This window comes from Puma concolor, chromosome A1, assembly GCF_028749965.1.
Source record: "Puma concolor isolate L17-30 chromosome A1, mPumCon1.1.hap2, whole genome shotgun sequence".
NCBI lineage: Eukaryota > Metazoa > Chordata > Mammalia > Carnivora > Felidae > Puma > Puma concolor.
This window is the reverse complement of record NC_141667.1, coordinates 213,768,765-213,788,482: the sequence shown is the minus strand read 5'-3', so window position 1 is coordinate 213,788,482 and position 19,718 is coordinate 213,768,765. Positions and strand designations below refer to the sequence as shown.

At 40.6% G+C, this 19,718-nt stretch overlaps 1 protein-coding gene across 6 annotated transcripts in view; it reads right to left on the bottom strand.

Annotated features, from left to right (window-relative positions):
- Nucleotides 1–19,718, bottom strand: part of DGKH (diacylglycerol kinase eta) — a 187,294-nt gene that overhangs the window by 93,767 nt on the left and 73,809 nt on the right. For 2 of the 6 annotated variants that reach the window (XM_086711415.1, XM_086711431.1), the window contains exons 3-5: nucleotides 13,563–13,673; nucleotides 11,418–11,498; nucleotides 9,936–10,049 (exon numbers count right to left, since the gene is read on the bottom strand). In XM_086711415.1, coding sequence (XP_086567541.1) covers nucleotides 9,936–10,049; nucleotides 11,418–11,498; nucleotides 13,563–13,673 — 306 coding nt within the window. Of the gene's footprint in view, nucleotides 1–3,300; nucleotides 3,388–9,935; nucleotides 10,103–11,417; nucleotides 11,499–13,562; nucleotides 13,674–19,718 lie in introns of those variants that run through there. The other 4 variants (XM_086711423.1, XM_086711439.1, XM_086711444.1 and 1 more) reach the window with 3 other exon arrangements.

Below are 19,718 nucleotides of genomic sequence, written 5' to 3'. Positions count from 1 at the left end.
TATGATCACATATATTATCTCATTCCATCTTTCATATGAAAGGTCCATGTAGGATTTGAAAATGAATTCTGTCTGCCTCCCTAGCCATCTACTAGCAAGGAAGGAATATCAAAGAGTTTACTGACATTACCCTGGACGAACAGGCAGAAAAGGCTTCACATGCTGCTCACTTTTTCTTCTCTTAAAAATGATCAGGGCAACTGTACAGTTATATCTCAATCCGATACATACTTGGAGATTCTTTAAAGCTGAGCAAGAAAAGGTGCTGGTAAATTAATAATAATGATAATGATAATGATGATAACAAGAAGAAGAAGAAGAAGTTGAAGGAGAAGGAGAAGGAGAAGGAGAAGGAGAAGGAGAAGGAGAAGGAGAAGGAGAAGGAGAAGGAGAAGGAGAAGGAGAAGGAGAAAGAGAAGGAGAAGGAGAAGGAGAAGGAGAAGGAGAAAATTTGCTAACATAGATAGGTCTCTGCAAACCAGGCACCTTTACAAAACAAAATGTTGACAAGATATATAATCATATATAGTATTGGAAAGTATCACACTGTACATTGGAAACTGAGAGGGTTTTTTCTTAGCAGTAATCACAATAACAAGGATCACAGTGATTTTAGAAATTATTTATGTAAGCTATCACACACACTTCTGCTGTAAATTAGCCATGAGTACTAGTTAATGGACACATTAAAATTTTTACCACACATTTAATATTTTCAGAATGCACCAGAGATTGGAACAAAGCATTAGCCTCATTCCCTTGGCACAAGCTCTGTTTGTTTGTAACCGTAAATTGCTTTGTACAGAACACATATGTAATGGGAAAGTTCAAAACAAAATAATTATCTTGTTTGTACCAGTCACCACAAAACTAAAACATTTCCAAAACCTAAATTTTCCATTACACCACAATCATACTTAAGGAATAGAGAAGACACCGGATATGCTAGAAACTTACAAAGAGCCATGAACATGATACCAAAAGAGTACTTTAAGCCATTTTAATAGTTTTTAAAGCATCTTTCAATTGCCTACTAGACATTGCCAAGATACCTTACCATCATTTCAAATTCTCAGTGTCTAATTCACAGTGCCTTCTTTTCACTCCCCACAAGCCTACTTGTATTCTTGTTTTCTACCCGTAATTAAAGGCATCATTTATATAGCAGTCCTCCCAAATTCAACAACTCTATGTTAGTTTCCTCCTCTCCTCCTTCCTTTCCTGTTGGCCATGGCTCTCCAGTCTTTCCCACAAGATCTCTCATGCACCTCTTCCTTCCCTCCCATTACCGATGGCCTTTATGATGGTTTGCTTGAACAGTAGAGCAGTGCCCAACATGGGCTTCCTGCTAAATCCATAACTCTTGTCAAATGCATCTGATAAGAAGTTGCCAGAAAGGGCTCTCATGTAGCACTTAGAACTTTTCTTGAATAAGTAATAAGGATTTGTGACACAAACAAAAACGTTCAAAATATATTTAGGACGAAAAATACATCTCCCTCCCAAGCCTGCCCCCAGCTACCAAGTCTCCTTCCTGAAGGCATATATCTGTCAGCTTCTACGTATCTCTCCAGAGAAATGCTCTGTATATACAACAAATATACGATCTTTCAAGGTTTAAATGTATAGCTGCCTGCACATACACACAAACAAGCACAGAGTAACAAACACAGAGTAACATTTTACACATGCTCACTGTTCTACATCTGGCTTTTCACACTGATCACAACTTGGAGTTCAGTGTGCATTATTATACACAGAGCAGACTCCTTCTTCTTCACGGTTGCATAACACTGTACTCTGTGAAATATTTCATAATTCATTTCAACCAGTCTCTAACTTAAACATTTGGGGTATTTCCAATCTTGTGCTATTGCAGTGGGTAAGTAGCCTTGTCCATATGCCTTGGCATACATAAACAGTACCTTTCATGACCTCTGCTAATTCTGGATAGTGTGGGCAGGGAAGCCACTGATGAACCCAAGGACCTAAAAAACCTTCTTCACAATCTATCCTGTGAAGTGTGTATCTTGGTCATATTGTATTAAACCTCAGGTTAAAGTCTTTTGGAGGTTTTTCAGTAGCACTTTTGAGGACAGACCTGTGAGTCCTTGGTGGTAGGCATGCTTTTATCCATCCTGAAAAGGCATGTACAACCTGAAACATATTCACGTGAACAACAATCTACTTGCACAAAACAGCAACTCTAAATTCCTACAAAGGTTCTCAAGGGGAGAAGGATTAGCAGGTTTGCCCTGATAGCTTTTCTTACATTATGAGCCTAACAAATAGAGCACTTCAAGTTTTTAGTTTAGCTACAAAAGGACCAATAGTTTCTTGCTGCCTAGAACTTTGGTCTGAGGAAGCTCATAATAACTTTAAAGAAGTATTTCTCCAGGCTATACTCTTGGAAAAGATGTTATGTCGTTACATGAAAAGATAAACATGATGTACTTACAGAAACAATGATAACGCATTTCATTTCTAAAAGCCTGATGTCCAAGTTAGAGAAAAAAGAATGCAAATTTCAAACTCCACTTTTAAATTATCAGCTTTCATAGTATAAAGCCATCTACACTACATATAAGTCAATTTTAAGAGGCAAAACAACCACTCAGATTGCATTAATGTGGTATCATTTTAGAGCGCTATAAAATAGGTTAGCCACAGAGACATAAAAAATATGTGGTTTGCCATTATCAGGCATCAGATAATTTTGAGACCACTGCAATCATCAGTCACAGGCAAGAATCGTGTTTTTAAGACTCATTGTTAGCATAAACATCATCTGGTCATGATGTAAAGAGTTCAACGAGGATACAAATATTTATGGGTATATTATAATCCGTCATCATTGAGGAGAAATGAGGAAACTGTGTGCTTTAAGCTAAAACTTGAAATGACACATTTCTCTGAAAGGAAAACTAGGGTCTATCATTCATTCATTCAACAGCACATTCCTTCCTTCGTTCAACAAATACTTATTGTCTTTCCCCTCTGTTCCAGGCCTTGTGTTAACCCTGGGGATCCAGTGGTAAAGAAGACAGTCTTTGGGTATGCAAGAAATTTCAGTCCCCACCATCTCCCCTCACTCCTTGCCACATACACACACCATGCAAAGGTCTCTCCAACAGCATTCTTGAAGGATGGTCACTTAGCTCTTGCTGTTTGGTAGAATGAGACAGTGTGTGCAAAGTGCCTGGGAATCTCTAAATCCACTCCTTGCCTACTCCCAACAAACCCCAAGAGCCGGGAGCCCCAAATTCTACATTAGCTGTATATAGCTATCAGCCACCCAACCTTGAGAAATTCATTTCAGCCCTCTGAACCTGAGTCCGCTCTGAGAACTCTGTTCTTGAAGGCCCCTTCCAGTTCGTAGGGAATGAGAGGGCTACAGATTTCTAATAATGGACAGAGGCATTACCTCACAAGAGGCCTGTTCTATCAGATGACTCATGTTAGAAAGTTCTCTTTTAAGTAGAGCTAAAATTGTCCCTCTGTGAATTCAACTGTGAATCTTTCTCCTGCACACTGCAGTAACATAAAACCTGTCAACTGCCTCTTAGACATGAGAATCCATCACATATTAAAAAGATGTCATTTCCCCAAATCTTTCAGATAGAAAGTGGCCTCTAAAGTCAGTCAATCCCACGATTCCCAGACCTTTGTATAATATGGGTTGCCTTCCTCTGGGAGCTCTTGATTAACATTTCTATTCAAAATATAGTGCCCCAAATAAAATATAGTATTCTAAATCGGCAGTATGACCAGCAAGTGTTTAGCAGTATATCAGGCAATGCTATAGAAAATTCTGTGATTGACTTGGAGGAGAAGAGGCAACCGAAAACATAAAAAAAAAAAACATAGGAATACTATCTGACCAAACTCACTTAAAACTCCACAATAAATGGGGCACCTGGGTGACTCAGTTAAACATCCAACTCTTGATTTCAGGTCAGGTCATGATCTCAAGATTTGTGAGATCTGCCATCTGAGCTGGTGACGCAGAGCCTGCTTGGGATTCTCTCTCTCTCTCTCTCTCTCTCTCTCTCTCTCTCTCTCTCTCTCAAAATAATAAATAAATATTTAAAACAATAAAAAAATAACTCCACAATAAAGAGTCACAATGGCAGAGTGGTCAGATCACAGACTGAAGCCAGATGACCTGGACAGGTTCAGATTGTCACTATTTACATGTATTAGGTGTTGCTTCTCCATTTCAGATTTGTCATCTATAAAATGGAGAGCATAATACTACCTACCAGGACTGATATAATTAACTGAATGAATTATCAGCATTTCGAGATGGCACATTGTAGTTATAGTAAATATTATCATCAGAGTAGGCAACTTATTTATCTAAGTGATTATTTATTTAGATGATAATCTAAACACCTGTTTTGTGACATGCATTCACAGATGACATAAAAATAACTTTTCATTCCTTCCTTTGTAATTGAAGATTGAGGTATTAGTGGATAAAAGTAAACTGACACTTCCTTAGGTTCAAAGGATCTGATATCTCTCTTAAGAGAGAAGATGAACTGAATTATAATAGAGAGGAAGCTAAGGGGAAAACAGAATCAACAAAAAGTACACATTAAAGAAACAAGTTCTGGGGCACCTGGGTGGCTGGGTCGGTTGGGCATCCGACTTTGGCTCAGGTCATGATCTTATGGTTTATGAGTTCGAGCCCCATGTCACGCTCTGTTCTGACAGCTCAGAGCCTGGAACCTGCTTTGGATTCCTTGTCTCCCTCTCTCTCTGCCCCTTCCCTGCTCGTGATCTCTCTCTCTCCCTCTCTCTCAAAAATAAATAAGGATTATCCATTTCATCAGTTGATGGAATACTACACGGCAACAAGAAAGAATGAAATGTGGCCCTTTGTAGCAATGTGGATGGAACTGGAAAGTGTTATGCTAAGTGAAATAAGTCATACAGAGAAAGACAGATACCATATGTTTTCATTCTATGTGGATAGAATGTGGATCCTGAGAAACTTAACAGAGACCATGGGGGAGGGGAAGGAAAAAAAAAGAGGTTAGAGAGGGAGGGAGCCAAAACATAAGAGACTCTTAAAAACTGAGAACAAACTGAGGGTTGATGGGCGGTGGGAGGGAGGAGAGTGTGGGTGATGGGCACTGAGGAGGGCACCTGTTGGGATGAGCACTGGGTGTTGTATGGAAACCAATTTGACAATACATTTCATATTTAAAATAAAAAAATAAATAAATAATTAAAAAAAATAAGCATTAAAAAAAACTTTTTTTAATAAAAAAAGTAAACAAATTCTTAAGAACATTTTCCCCTCCCATTAAACAGCTGCTCATTTCAGTTATACTATGAATGTATAATTTTCAGCATTTTATGTGCCATAAACATTATATTCTCTGTATTGGTTTTTATGCCTACTTTTTGAAACTTCATTGGAGGAATCAAATCTAATGATAATCAACTTTCAGTCATGTCTGCAGTGGCAAGTGACCCCTGAACTAAAATGACTCTTTGTTCCAGTGCTCATTTAGTTCTAAAAATAAATGTTACCACATGGTTTCTGTGTTTTACACAACCGAGAAAAGCCAGCATGGGTGTGCAGTAACCGCAAGATTCCAAATGCACCCACAGATAGCTCACTGAAAATGTTCAGGGTAGTTAGATAAACCAAATAAATTGCCTCTGTATTTCTTTCTAGTTAAAAAAAAAAATTAAAAAAGCTTTCTTTACAAACTTCCATAAAAAGTGTTAACAATGTCATAAAATAATTTCCTTAAAAATGATGACTCATTTAAGATGTAGCCTAAACGACATTAAAATGTAATGAAAGCAGTCATTTGGACAACACATTTTTTTAAATTTTTTTTTAACATTTATTTATTTTTGAGACAGAGAGAGAGCATGAACAGGGGAGGGTCAGAGAAAGAGGGAGACACAGAATCTGAAACAGGCTCCAGGCTCTGAGCTGTCAGCACAGAGCCCGACGCGGGGCTCGAACCCACAAAACGTGAGATGATGACCTGAGTCGAAGTTGGACGATTAACCGACTGAGCCACCCAGGCGCCCCTGGACAACACATTTTGAAAAGCCTAATGTATAAATGTGATTGTGATGGCTTTCAAATCATTAAAAAGCTGTTCTTTATCATATACATCTATATAACAAGGTATGATTGAAATTTCATCCATTATAGCACAGTTGCTTTCCCGAATAACCTATTAATATGAGGTAACAGTGGAGATAAATCTTCACTGCACCTCTGAAACATGGGCAGGGTGGGACGCTTTCTCAAGATAAAGTTCATCCACATACTCCTTCAAAATTCCCAAACTTGTTGGGAATTGGCAACACGCTTCCACTTGTGAAGCACACAGTGGGGATAATGACCTCAGGGTTATGACAGCCACTAGCGCTTGGTAAACTATATGTGCTCGTCACTGGGCTGGGGATTGCGATGTGTTATCACATTTCACTTAATCCTCATAACCCCATGAGGCGGGCTCCGTCGCCGTCCTCAGTTACAGGTGAACTCATTTGTCCAAAGTCACGTAACTAGACAGGGCCAAGCAGGACACAAACCCACACTGTTCGACTTCACGGTCTAAAGTCTGCAACCGAGTAAGTCACAAAAAGCCGGGATATACGCATCATGGTAAGTGAGAAAGAGACAAACAGAGCAGCGGAGGTGAGAAGAGAGAGAGAACAGGGGCAAAGACTAACCAGATGGAAAGAACACTGTGTGAGAAGGAAGCACCCTGGCTTATGCATCAGGAGGGCTGGGACCCTTCCCCAGGAGGCACTGGTGTGACCAAGGGGAAGTCAATTCTCTCTGGTCTAAGAGAAGAACACCTTTGCCTACAGCACAGTGGTGTGTTAAAATTAAAACGTGAAAGTGGAAATAAAACACCAGAACACCATGCAGAAATCAATAAAACAAGAAAAAAGGAAGGAAATGAGACAATTAGAAAATGAACGACAAAATTAAGAACGTCTCGTAGATGCCACAATTGTAGACATGCTATGGTAGAACTTAAACTACACATAAATTCGTGATGAACGTTAATGAATCCTGAAGGATTATAAATTGCCAAGAAGGCTGTCAGGGTTGTCCTTTTCCATTCCCTGATCACATCACTGACACCTAATGTCACGGAAAATGCTTTCAGTTTTTTGTTGTTATTGTCACTGCCGTCTATTGCAGAAGACACATGTAAAACCCGAAACTCCAACCTTGGTTAAAATTAGCCCAATTTAAGGGCTAAATATGCATGTATGGATGTGTACATACACATATCTGTATATATTTAAAAATCTGTTTATTTCAACACTGTGAGATCCGGAGGAAAGGAATTTGGCGATGTTGTGTGCCCAACAGAAACAGTCAGCTAACAAAGGGGCGTTGTTTTAAGCCACAAAGTTTGTGGTAATTTGTTACAAAGCAATTGAAAACTAACATGTACCTGAGGTGACTAAGACAACCAAAAAAAAAACCACCAAGAAAATTATTCATTCCAAGGATGGGAGCACAGGACTGTGCGAGGAAGGAAAAGTAACCATTAAGTAGGCAGGTCTGAACCATGTCCACAAGTCCTGTGACGCAATGCTCATGGTGTTTATGTTCCCTCCCTTGAAGCTCAGTCAGCCTTAGTGACTCACTCGTAACCCACAGAATGCGGCAGAAATGATGCTGAGTAACCTCTCATGTTAAGTCAGTTTCTGCCGTGGTCTCTAAAACAGTGCTCTAGGACCCGTTCTACTAGAGAGCTTGGCATTGGGTTTTCAGGCAAAGCAGTGCATTTCCATTTTCCATTTGCTAATTATAGATTTTCCATTTACTATTGTCCCTTGTCAATATATCATCCTTAGGGACTTCAAGGCATGGCTGTAGTGAAGCTGAATTTGGCCATTCCTGTATTCTCTAGCCATAATACCACCAAACTACACCATTAACCTTCGACATAAACTAGCTAAAATAACAGCATTAATAGCAGTCAATGCAATCCAGAAAGGAAGGATATTTAAATATTTAAAGATAGAGAGGATTGCCAATTATTGGTTGAAAATCTATCTCTTATTCTATTTTATGCCATAGAAAGTTCTACCAAACTGATTTGCTATAAGACTCTAAGCAATCTGCCTAACATTTTAGTCTCCCCATTTCTGGACCAACAAACCTCAGGAATAACGTTTGGTTGAGTGGACAAATTTCTTGAAAATATTTCAACCAAAAGTCTTCTCATGTGTAAAATAAACTTTCATCTTATTAATTAAATCAACAAATACTTATGGGTAAGTTACTATGAGGTAAAACAACATGACAGAGTTTCTGTCCTCAGGGAGCTGATAATAAACATAAGTACCTAATTAAATAAAAAGGCAGAATATAGTGAGTTCTATAATAAAAAAGATACAACAGGAGAGATTGAATGTACTTGTAGGCCAAGAAAGAGCTATGCAAAGGATCTGAATAACTTCTCTTAAATTCAAGCTTTTCACTTCCTTTTACCTTTATATACACCAACACCTTGGACCTCATCTTTACCTGAAATTGTTCTATCTTTCAAATCTTAAATTTTGGAACCCTCTTTCAAACTAAATTCTAGATCCCTTTTGGGGGGAAACTCTTATTGTCCACTCCCCCATGAGCGTCCAGTGTCCACAGAGGAGAGAGGACTACTAGGGAAGGCAAGTGGTTCATCATCCTACCCCACCTTCACTTGGGAGGAAGGAAAAAGAAGCAACAATTTATCAGAAGCTCTGTACTTAATGGTTGTTGGGTCTTGTTCAGCCATGAATAAAGCCGTCCCTCACTCCCTACGTTTTATTCTCAAGAACCGAGAACACAGAAGGGAAGATGGATGAGTTATTGATCCCTCAAACATCCAATAATCCCTTTACCTTTCTGTCTGATACATCCTACAAACCATCTACCCTGGATCAATTTAGTTGTTCCCTCTCCCCATCCTAAAGAAAATGCGAAAGGCATAGAAATAAGGTGCATTATTAAACTTGACCTCGATGTTTGCTAGACATTATTTACCACCTCATAATCTACTACAGGTCCCTGTTCAGTGCCAACTCTCATTTTCTACAGAAGCGACTCCAAAGCCACCTAAACTCTTACTCAGGGCAGATGACCCTGTCTTCAATTTCATTAAGAAAACAGTAGTATTTAGGTTTGAGATGAATGAACTTCCTGCACACACTTAACTCCATAAACTTTCTGTCTCCTAATCAATGCTGATCTTTACATGAGCTCTGGCTCCCACACCCTTCAGCTTATTCAGCAGTCATGCTCCGTCCATTCTCCCCCTACTCCAACTTTGAGTCTAACACTTCTTTTTCTCTCTTCATACACATTCAAAGCCCATTTTAAAGACAAAGCAAAGCAACAACAACAAAACCAAAATTCTCTTCAAGCCTGAACATTCTTCTAGCTATACTTGTTCTCCTTCTAGCAGCCAAGCTTTTCAAACCAGCAATCCACCCCGGCCTCCCTGCCTTCCCGCCTTGTTCCGGAGTGCAGCCTAATGCATTCCACCCGGTCCCTGAAGTCATTCCCATCAGTGTGACCCAGTCACCTCCAAGGTAACAAATTCCATAAACGCTTTCATCTCTCCTTTGACTTGACCTCTCTGCAGTATTTGATGTCTGAAACTTCCGTCCTAAAACTATCTTCCACAGGCTTTTCCTAACATCATCACCTTCTAAAACTCCTCGTATACTTCCGAGTGCTCTGTCTTTATTGGTCCAACTTGAAATTTTAACATTTTCCCAGGATTCTATTCTTGGCTTTCCTCTCCTCAAACTAAACTCTCCCTGGGGAAGGGGGAGGGGCAGGAATATTTACACCATGAATTATCCCACGTGCCCGTAAATCAATATGGCTAAATCTGAATGCATTTGCTTCCTCCCCCACCCCCGCCCCTGCCAGTGCTTACCTCTACCGCGGCACTGCTCTGTGTTTGTTCATCTGTCTGCCTTCCCTGCCCTGGCATGCCTGGGAGAGGGACACAGCTCGCCTCTGTCAGTAGTGGTAGCTTCTTGAGCAGGGGCTGGGAGTGTGCAGGGGGCAACAACACAGCAAGAGCAGTGCATCTTAGAGGGCCTAGGAATATGAAGTTATAAAAAGTACCCCAGATGGACTTCACTGCACTGTATTGTGACTAGCGCACAGTGGGTATTCAAATCATATTTTTTGAATGAAAGAAGCACAGGAAGATTGAGATACGTGGATACGCTTTGCAGAAGTGGCAGAATTCCAACAGCTACAGAAGGAGGAGGAATCATTCGAGCCAGAGGGAACGGGAAAAGCCCGAGCGCAGACAGAAAGGCTGGACCAGGGAGCTGCACGAGGACAGAGTCTCAGCAACACGAGAACGCCGAGGCGTGATTTTATGAGACTTTAGGTTGGAGCTGCAAACGCCACTTGATGGGCAACAGCGAGCCAGTGAGTTCCTTCCAGCAACGTGATTTGTAATCGGGAAGGAATTCGCTGAAACCGAGGCTACCTCTTAAGTAGCTATCAAATGAATTACTTAAGTGAGAATAAGTGAAGGCCTGAACTATAGCAACCACCTGAACTGCAGCAACAGAGCAAAAGTAGAACAGAAGGAAAAAACATTCTTTTTAAGATTGAAGATAAACAACCTTTTTGAATATTCATAAACAACAGAATTAAAGTATTACATTTAAAGGAAGTGAGGGGCACCTGGGTGGCTCAGTCGGTTGAGTGTCTGACTCTTGATCTCAACTCAGGTCATGATCCCAAGTTGGTGGGATCGAGCCCCACATGAGGCTTTTTGCTAAGTGTGGAGCCTGCTTAAGATTCTCCCTCTCTCGGGGCGCCTGGGTGGCTCAGTCGGTTAAGCATCCGACTTTGGCTCAGGTCATGATCTCATGGTCCGTGGGTTCGTGCCCCGCATCGGGCTCTGTGCTGACAGCTCAGAGCCTAGAACCTGTTTCAGATTCTGTGTCTCCCTCTTTCTGACCCTCCCCGTTCATGCTCTCTATCTCAAAAAATAAATAAATGTTAAAAAAAAAAATTAAGATTCGCCCTCTCTCTCTCTCTCCCTCTGCCCCTCTCCCAAACTTGTGCTCTCTCTAAAATAAAATTAAAAATTAAAAAATTCAAATAAATAAACTTAAAAGAGGTAAAAATGTTAAAGCACAAAAACTAAAAGGTCTAAAATGGAAAACACTGTAAATACTTAAAAAAAATACATTTAATATCTTCGTTTATTGACCCAAACAATCATGAAAAGTATTGGGTACACAACGTACTCATCAAGTGTATTGAGTTGGCAGGAATTCCAACGCACAACAGTTGACACACAGTTGGTAACTAAGAGGACTTTCTGTACCTGTTTAGGAAAGGTCATTCTATGACTTTTGAGAAGGGAGTCAGCAGAATAGAACCATACCGTGAAACTGTTGTTAGCATTTTTGGTGCTTGCTTCAGCTACACTGGCATCTGAGAGGTCGACTTCATCAAATATCAGAGACTGTTAATGAAAAAGAACACAAACACATTAAATGAAAACCTAACTCAATGCTTGTCAATAATTTTGTTGTTGTCGTTATCGGGCCATGACTACGAAGCGATGTCAGGAATTAGGAATAGAAAAGGAAAGGAAAGTCATTCGTTACACTTTGCCATTTCTTAAGAAGAGTGAGTAAAACCATGAAGCACAATTAACTCTTAAATCACAAACTGGGAAGGTCTTTAAAGAACCCTGGCACAGTGTTTCAATGCAAAATGCTGTGTGCCCTCTAGAAGCATAATTTATGGGGAACCTCCTAACTGTGTCACACACACGTACACACAAAGCAACACCTCCTGACACGCAACAAACAGCCTGTAACAACTTTGCCAGCAGGCAAACATCCTCCTTCCCACATTTGCTAAGTGAGAAATGAGAACTAGTCCTGGGTCGGATCATGGTGAGTTCCTGAACTTTCTGAACCCTATTTTCCTCATCCATACATGGGTTCAGATGAGAAGGTGAATGTGCTCTGCAAATATAAAATGGAAGTTTCTTTTGTACTCTTAAAAATGGTTTCAATCAAAAAAAGTTCCTGTGAGAAAAACTCCAGAGAAACGGAATCTTTAATATTAGTGTTCCATTTGGAGATTAGGAGATTCTAGTAAATGAACGTATCCGTCCCACTTTGGGTCATTTGGCCATTTTCGCACTCATTCCGCGTCCCTGCAGCAGGGCAGGGATGACAGCATACGTCTGGGGCTGCAGACAAGGGACCGTCCTCTCATAGCTTCCGCCACCACCCCCAAGATCTCCAGGGCACTTGTGAGTCTACTTCACTCCAACCAACCTGTTAGACTTGTTCCCTGACCAGAAGGAACTTAAAATCTAGCATAGGAGAAGAAACAGACACAACCCATTTTAATGCAAGAGAGACTATTAAAAGTGGAAAAGAAGAAATCCGACAGAATACTATGAAATTCAGATAATTTCTCCAGCAGAAGACACTTGAACTCTTGCTCTCATGAATGATGGAGTAAGAATATTTGAGGGGATCTTAAAGAAAGCAGGGAGTTTCATCAAGTGGAGACAGAGGGAAAGTCATCTGCCGATGGTACACATGGGGCGAGGCCGAAGGCTGTCAAATGGCCAATGCTTCCCTAGAGATGAATGTGAAAAGTCAGCATGGAGCCAGATCAGGGACAACCTAGAACATAACGACTTTTAAAATAGAATTACTTGGTTTGGTTATTACTTCTACAGCTGCACAGACCAAGAATTAGGTTTGTTTGCATATTTGATTTTATCTCCTGGTATATAACTCTACTAATTATATCAGAAACATACAGTTTTTAATATGGAAATTATCAATTATCCAAGTGAGACAGCAGCAAGACATCTTAATGTTAACTTCTCAAGGAATATTAAAATGTCAGTTTTAAATGGAAGCTCATCATTACTCATTTTTTTCTTACCCATCCACATCACTCTTATTTTATTCAACTGTTATGTAACAATCATTTAAAGCCTTGATTTTATTTCACTGTGGTTTTTTATTCTTAACTGCTAGCACAATGGAATGATTGTTTGTATTATCTCATTTAAGCCTCCCCAGAACAACACATGCTGCCCACAGCCACTCCACTAGAATGTGCTGGAATTGGGATACGAATCTTGTCTGAAACTGGAGTATGGATTCTTAGCAACTATAGCAATTCTCTCTCTCATGGTCAGGGAAAGATTTATAAGGTAAAAAGGTAGCAAGAAAAGAGGGAAGCCCAACATTTTTGAGTTTATTACATTTAATAAACTTTACACTTAAAGTTTTACTTTAATTGTAAGGGAAGCGGAAAGGAAGAAAGAAAACTACTTTAGAACCTTCCCATAAGATTGTCCTTTGTGGACATGCCACGAAATTGACTTAAATAGACTCCCTTGGGATTTGGTCCAAATTGGATCACATTCATACTAAATGCACAGAACAGTTAAGGCTATCGTGAGCACTAAGACAAAAAGTTTACAGAACCAAAGTTTTTAATCCATTCACAACTTCAAGCGCTTGCAAGTAATATTCTCCCAAATTACCTTTGAGTCCTTTGCATAATAAAGTGTACGGCCTCGAAGTTTGAAGTAACGCTTTTTCCACCTCTGGAAAGAACTGGTTTGCTTCAATAGCTGTCCCTCTTTAATACTGGTCTGGGGAGAAACAGAAGCATAACAACATGATGAAAATCAAATTCAAAACCAAGTAAAATTCAGGGGCGCCTGAGTGGCTGAGTCAGTTGAGTGTCCGACTTCGGCTCAGGTCACGATTTCACAATTCGTGGGTTCGGGCTCCTCATCGGGCTCTGTGCTGACAGCTTGGAGCCTGGAGCCTGCTCCTCATTCTGTGTCTCCCTCTCTCTCTGGCCCTCCCCTGCTTGCACGCTGTCTCTCTCACTCTCTTAAAAATAAACATTAAAGGGGCGCCTGGGTGGCTCAGTCGGTTAAGCATCCGACTTCGGCTCAGGTCATGATCTCACGTTGCGTGTGTTCGAGCCCTGCGTCGGGCTCTGTGCTGACAGCTCAGAGCCTGGAGCCTGTTTCAGATTCTGTGTCTCCCTCTCTCTGACCCTCCCCCGTTCATGCTCTGTCTCTCTCTGTCTCAAAAATAAATAAACGTTAAAAAAAAAAATTAAAAATAAAATAAAATAAAATAAAAATAAACATTAAAAAAAAAAAGGAAAATTCAGAGTTAATGACACCCTATCATTGACATTTTGAATATTATTTCCCAGGTCTTACAAATTACATGAGAGAATGTTTTCTTCTTTCAACTCAACCAAGGCAGAGCATGTGCAAAGCCCCAAAGAGCTAAGGTGAATTTGACATGGTTCCCTGCCCTCCAAATAGTCACAAATAATATAGGAGACACATACACCAAACTAATATTTACAGTCAAGTGTGATGTATACATTGCCTCATATATAGTATTTAATAATGGTGGACAACGTAGAGGGGCAATATAATGTAATGATTAAGAGCATGGGGTCTAGAGCCAGAAACCTTATGTGTACCTCCTAAGGCCACCACTTAGTGGCTGAATGATCTTAGGCAAGTTATTGAACTTCTTCATGCCTTTATTATTCATCTATAAAATGGGGATGATACCAGGGCATACCTTAGAGGGTTGTTGTGAGGAATGCATTAAAAACATATAGAAGACTTATTGCATGGCATACAGTAAGCGCTCATCACATGTTATCATTAGCTGTGTGTGACTGTAACAAACACACAGTCAAATCACTACGCATGGTGGTCCAGAGAAAGTCCAGAGGGCTCAGGGTGGGTTTTGAAGGAGTTTATCAGAATGACAAGGGATGGAAACGTGTACCTGAGGTGTGTGCAAAAGTAGAAGGGCTTAAAACAGCATGCATATTTGGGAAATCTTCAAAGGACTTTCGGTTATAAACGCAGGGTAGGGTTTGCAGCGATAGAGCAGCAAGAGTTGTGGCTGGAGGAGGTGGGCAGGGGCTCTGTGATTCTGGGCCAGCCCCTGTGGCCACGTGCCTCGTGTATGAAGTTCATTTCAGTATCACCAACAAGACCCTGAGAACCCTCTGGCCTCATCTAGTATCTCTCCATCCCTTTCTCCCCTCTGTCCACAATGGTGCTTTGTTTTTAAGCGGCCTTCAATGCTCCTCTTAGGTCTGGACACCACCTACTCCCTCCTCCTGGGCCACCCTTCCCTCAGATATCCATCTGAGCAACTCCTTCACCTCCTTCAAGTCTTTGACCTTCTCAGTGAGACCCACCTCACTGACCTCTTATTTAATACCACAACGAGCTCCCCTGATTTTCCCTCATCTTATTTACTCCCTCACACAAAGGACTTTCCTCTTCTAACATATAATGTAATTTTCGCACGTACTACGTTTATTGTGCTACCTCTATTAGAGTAGAAGTTACCTGAGTTTATTATACCTAATAAAGTTAAATTTAATGCTTCATTTTAATCGGAAGGAAAGAAGAAAGGAAGGAAGAAGGAAATTACACTTACAGCAAATTGAACTTTTAGTCTTGCTCTGAGAATGTTCTTAGGAGACACGTCACAGAACTGACTCAAATAGATTCCACTGGGGTGGGGTCCAGGAAGGGTCACATTTATACTGAATTCATAAAATGCTATAGTGAGTCTCCAAGTCAAAAACAGCTCATAGAACCAAAGTTTAAAAACCCATCTCACTGGACTGCCCACTGATATACCTCAAGTGCCAAAAATATCATTCAGCACACACGATATTAGGATCTATATGAATGAAGAGCAGGTACTGAGTTTAAACACATGTCTGTCTGACTCCAGAGTTTACTCCCCATTTCTGTGCCATACCATCTTTTATTATTAATGAGACATAAAATATTGAGAAAAATCTGTTGCCACCAATAAGGTAGTTAAGGTATATGAACGTTTACTTTCACTTTCAGTATGAGATGTTCTCTATAGCTTGCTCTAAGATTGTCTTCCAGGAATTGTAATTTTTTTTTTAATTTTTTTTTTTTATATTTATTTATTTTTGAAACGCAGAGAGAGACAGAGCACAAGCAGGGGTGGGGCAGAGAGAGGGGGACACAGAATCTGAAACAGGCTCCAGGCTCTGAGCTGTCAGCACAGAGCTCGACGCAGGGCTGGAACTCATGAACCGTGAGATCATGACCTGAGTCGAAGCCGGAAGCTCAACCGACTGAGCCACCCAGGTGCCCTGCAAACAAGATGTTTACATGTTGAAACTCTAAAATTAAAAATAGCTGCTACTTTCATAATAATCTTTGTTTTGCAAAATGTCTCACCTTATTATGCATGTAAATTTCCATACAAACTCATGTGATAAGTGAAATCACTGTTAAAGATATTAAACAGTTTAATGAAATAGTTGGATGCCATTTCACCTGACTTTCTCTATGTTTATCAAAAATTTTAGGAATTGTAAATTTTGATGATAACAAAATATTTTCGAAACTTCGTACCAAAGAGCTTGGTTTGGAGTCAGACAGACAGACTGCAAGCCAGGCTCCATCAGACACCAAAAATAGGAACGTGGGCAAGTTGCTTCAGCTCTCTGTGCCCTAATTTCCTCTCTTGAAATACAGCAATAATAATACCTACTTCACAAGCTTGTTGCATCTAATTTAATTATACAGTAATGGCTGCAGAGCACTTAGCACACTGTCTGGGTTACAGCAAACATTCAATAAATGGCAGAAAGTGTTATTATTATGATATCATTATGCTATTAAGTTCAGGGAGTATTTGCCAGGCACCAAATCCTAAGAGCTTCTTGGAAGAAGAGAAGTGTTTCCAGGCCACCGTAAGGACAAAGAACAGCTGGAGCAGAAGGAGAACGTCAAGAGATGAGGTTCAGGGAGATAAGAGCCAGAAGATGCGGCCACAACGGGGAGTTCGCTTTTTATTCTAAGTGCAAAAAGCTAGTGAAATGGTTGAAGCAGGAGAGCGAGAATGAGGAAATGTCCCAGGGAGAGGGGCTGGAGATGGAGAGCAGGTGGTAGCATCATTGAGAAGAAGGTAAGGACAGCAATTTTATTTTGGAGGCAGAATCCACTGGACTTACTGATTGGCCTAAAAGGCAAGAGAGAGGAGAAGAGCCAACGAAATGTCTAAGCATTTGGCTTGGGCAACTCGATGGGAAAGCCTGAGAGAGAAAGGGGCAGGAAGAGTGAGGCAGTGAGCTGCTTTACGGTACTGCCGTAGCATCTGGTGTTGCCTGGGGGAGAGAGTCGGAATTCATATGGTATTGCCCCCGGGGGAGAGAGTCAGAATTCATCTGGTGTTGCCGGGGGGGGGGGGGGGGGGGGGGGGGGGGGGGGGGGGGGGGGGGGGGGGGGGGGGGGGGAGTCGGAATTCTTAAATCTGAACACAAAGCACTGAAATGCTGTAAAAAGATAACTTACCTAAAGAACAAATCATTTGTTCTGTAAGCGAATGCATCGGGATTTCTTACAAAGTTTCCTTTAAAGCAACGAGGAAGAAAACTCCATGTTTGCTCTATTTATATTCTAGAAGCACTGTCTGAGGAAAGCATAAATACCCTACTTCATTCTCCACCTGGTTATCAGAGTGATTTTCTAAAATGAAAACCTGAATATACCAAAGCTTGACTCTCTTTTGCCTGCAACAGAAAGCCCAAACTTCTGTATGTACCAAAGAACACCCTGCATGAGCTCCCCAACCTCATCACCGCCCCTGCTCATGCTCCTCCCTCTGCCCTAAATGTCCTGTCCTCAGTTTGCCTGTCTTGAAAGCTCCTCTTCATGGAAAACTCTGATCCATGCCAGTGCCCCGTGACGGCTTCTCTGACCCTTAGGAGGAAAGAAATAACTACTCCACGTTTGCCCTCTCAGGCGCCCTTACCCTATTTGTATAGCATCATCTATGACACAGAACGGCGTCGATTTACAGGTTGTGGCCAACCATGGTGCGAACCTCCCAAGAGCAAGACTGCATCTCACACCACCTAACGCATTAGCCAACACCTTAGGGCCTCTGTAAACGTTGCACTGAACAACTTTTAGCTGAATGTAAAGTAGCATGGAAGAGAACTTTGTATTTTAGAAGAACAAAAGAATTGGAAAACCGAGATAGTGCCCGGAAATGATTTCACGTTTTCCAGCATTTGGCAGATCTGAACCTGATTCTTTGCATGTATATAAAAACAGCAGACACAGTGCACAAAGGTGTATGTGGTCCCAGATGCACTCCCTGGGTGAGGGCTGGGGAGAGATGGGAAGAGGGATAGGAAAATGTCTATCTACCCTGATTTTAAGGATACTGCTAAATTCAGAGATGATCCCTACATCATCACTTTCAAAGCAAAGATGTAGCTTTTTCTACATCACTTTTTGTTCTTTAAATCTTGCATAAGCATGGGTTAATCTGCAGTGTGTGAGGCTGTTGGGGGGGGGGAGGAGTTACAGACATGTGTAAGACATAATCCTTATCTTCACGCATTTACAAACTTCTTTATGTTACACAGTTCATCTTAAATTCTTAAAAACGAAAAAAGAAAGAACATTCTGAGGCTAGCTTACTTACTTTTAAGAGATGGGATTTAAAATACTTAACTAGAAGGCAGTTATTCACATGAAAGTCAATCCTCAAAATAAACATCTGTTTATATGCGGCTACTTAAACAAACACTTCTGATAAAAGAAGCAGCATAACAAAAAAATGATTAATTTGCAACAGTCCTAGAAAATATAATCATATTATCAAAGTGTGGTTCAGAGAAAAACATGCGTGGCTCCAGAAATCTCAAAATACTGCATACACTAAGAGAACAAACAGGGACTCTTTCTTTAAGATCACAATATTTATTATGTTCAATGTTAATGCTCAACTAGAGTAACTACTTGAGGTTAGTAACAGATACAAGAAAGTTACGACCAGAGAGTTATAATTAAGAGCCTATTAAAATTAAGCATTACATCTTAATTTTATTTTGTTCATAATCTCTAGGGTAAGGGATAAACTCTCTCCTCCCTCAAAAACGGGCTTAGAAATGTTTACATTTAATTGACATTTAGTTGTATACTCTGGCAGATACTAGTTTAGTAATATCTAACACGTATGAAAAATCAGTGAAGACATGTAGACTTGACTATATACCAATAACCCAACTTGCAGATGTTAAAAACAAAAAGTCAGAGGTGCCTGGGTGGCTCAGTTGGTTAAGTGGCTGACTCTTGATTTCGGCTCAGGTTATGATCCCACAGTTCATGGGACTGAGCCCCAGTTGGGCTCTGGGCTGATAGCGTTGAGCCTGCTTGGGATTCTCTCTCTCCCTCTCTCTTCCCCTCCCCATCCCTCCCTGTCTCTCCATCTCAAAGTAAATAAGTAAAACTTTTAAAAAGGTTAAATAAACTTGGCTTTGAAAAAATTACTTCAATGAGATAAACTTTAAGTTGAAAAGTCTCTTGTTTAGCTGGCTTTCTAAAATGGCCTGCAGCCTCATGTCTCAAAACTGTGGAATTGTTCATTTCGTGCTCCCGGTTTATATCAAACAAAAGTAATTTCTCTTTTAAGTCATTCACAGACACGGTGCTCTAAGAGTTCCCCTAAAGTTTCAGCAACACTTGTGTGTCACAAGTTGAAGCTGCTTGGACGGAACACCACTTTCACATCCCGAGGAGAACACAACTGAGTCAGTCACTCAATGAGTCTTTTTGTAAAGCTAAGAATTTTCGAAA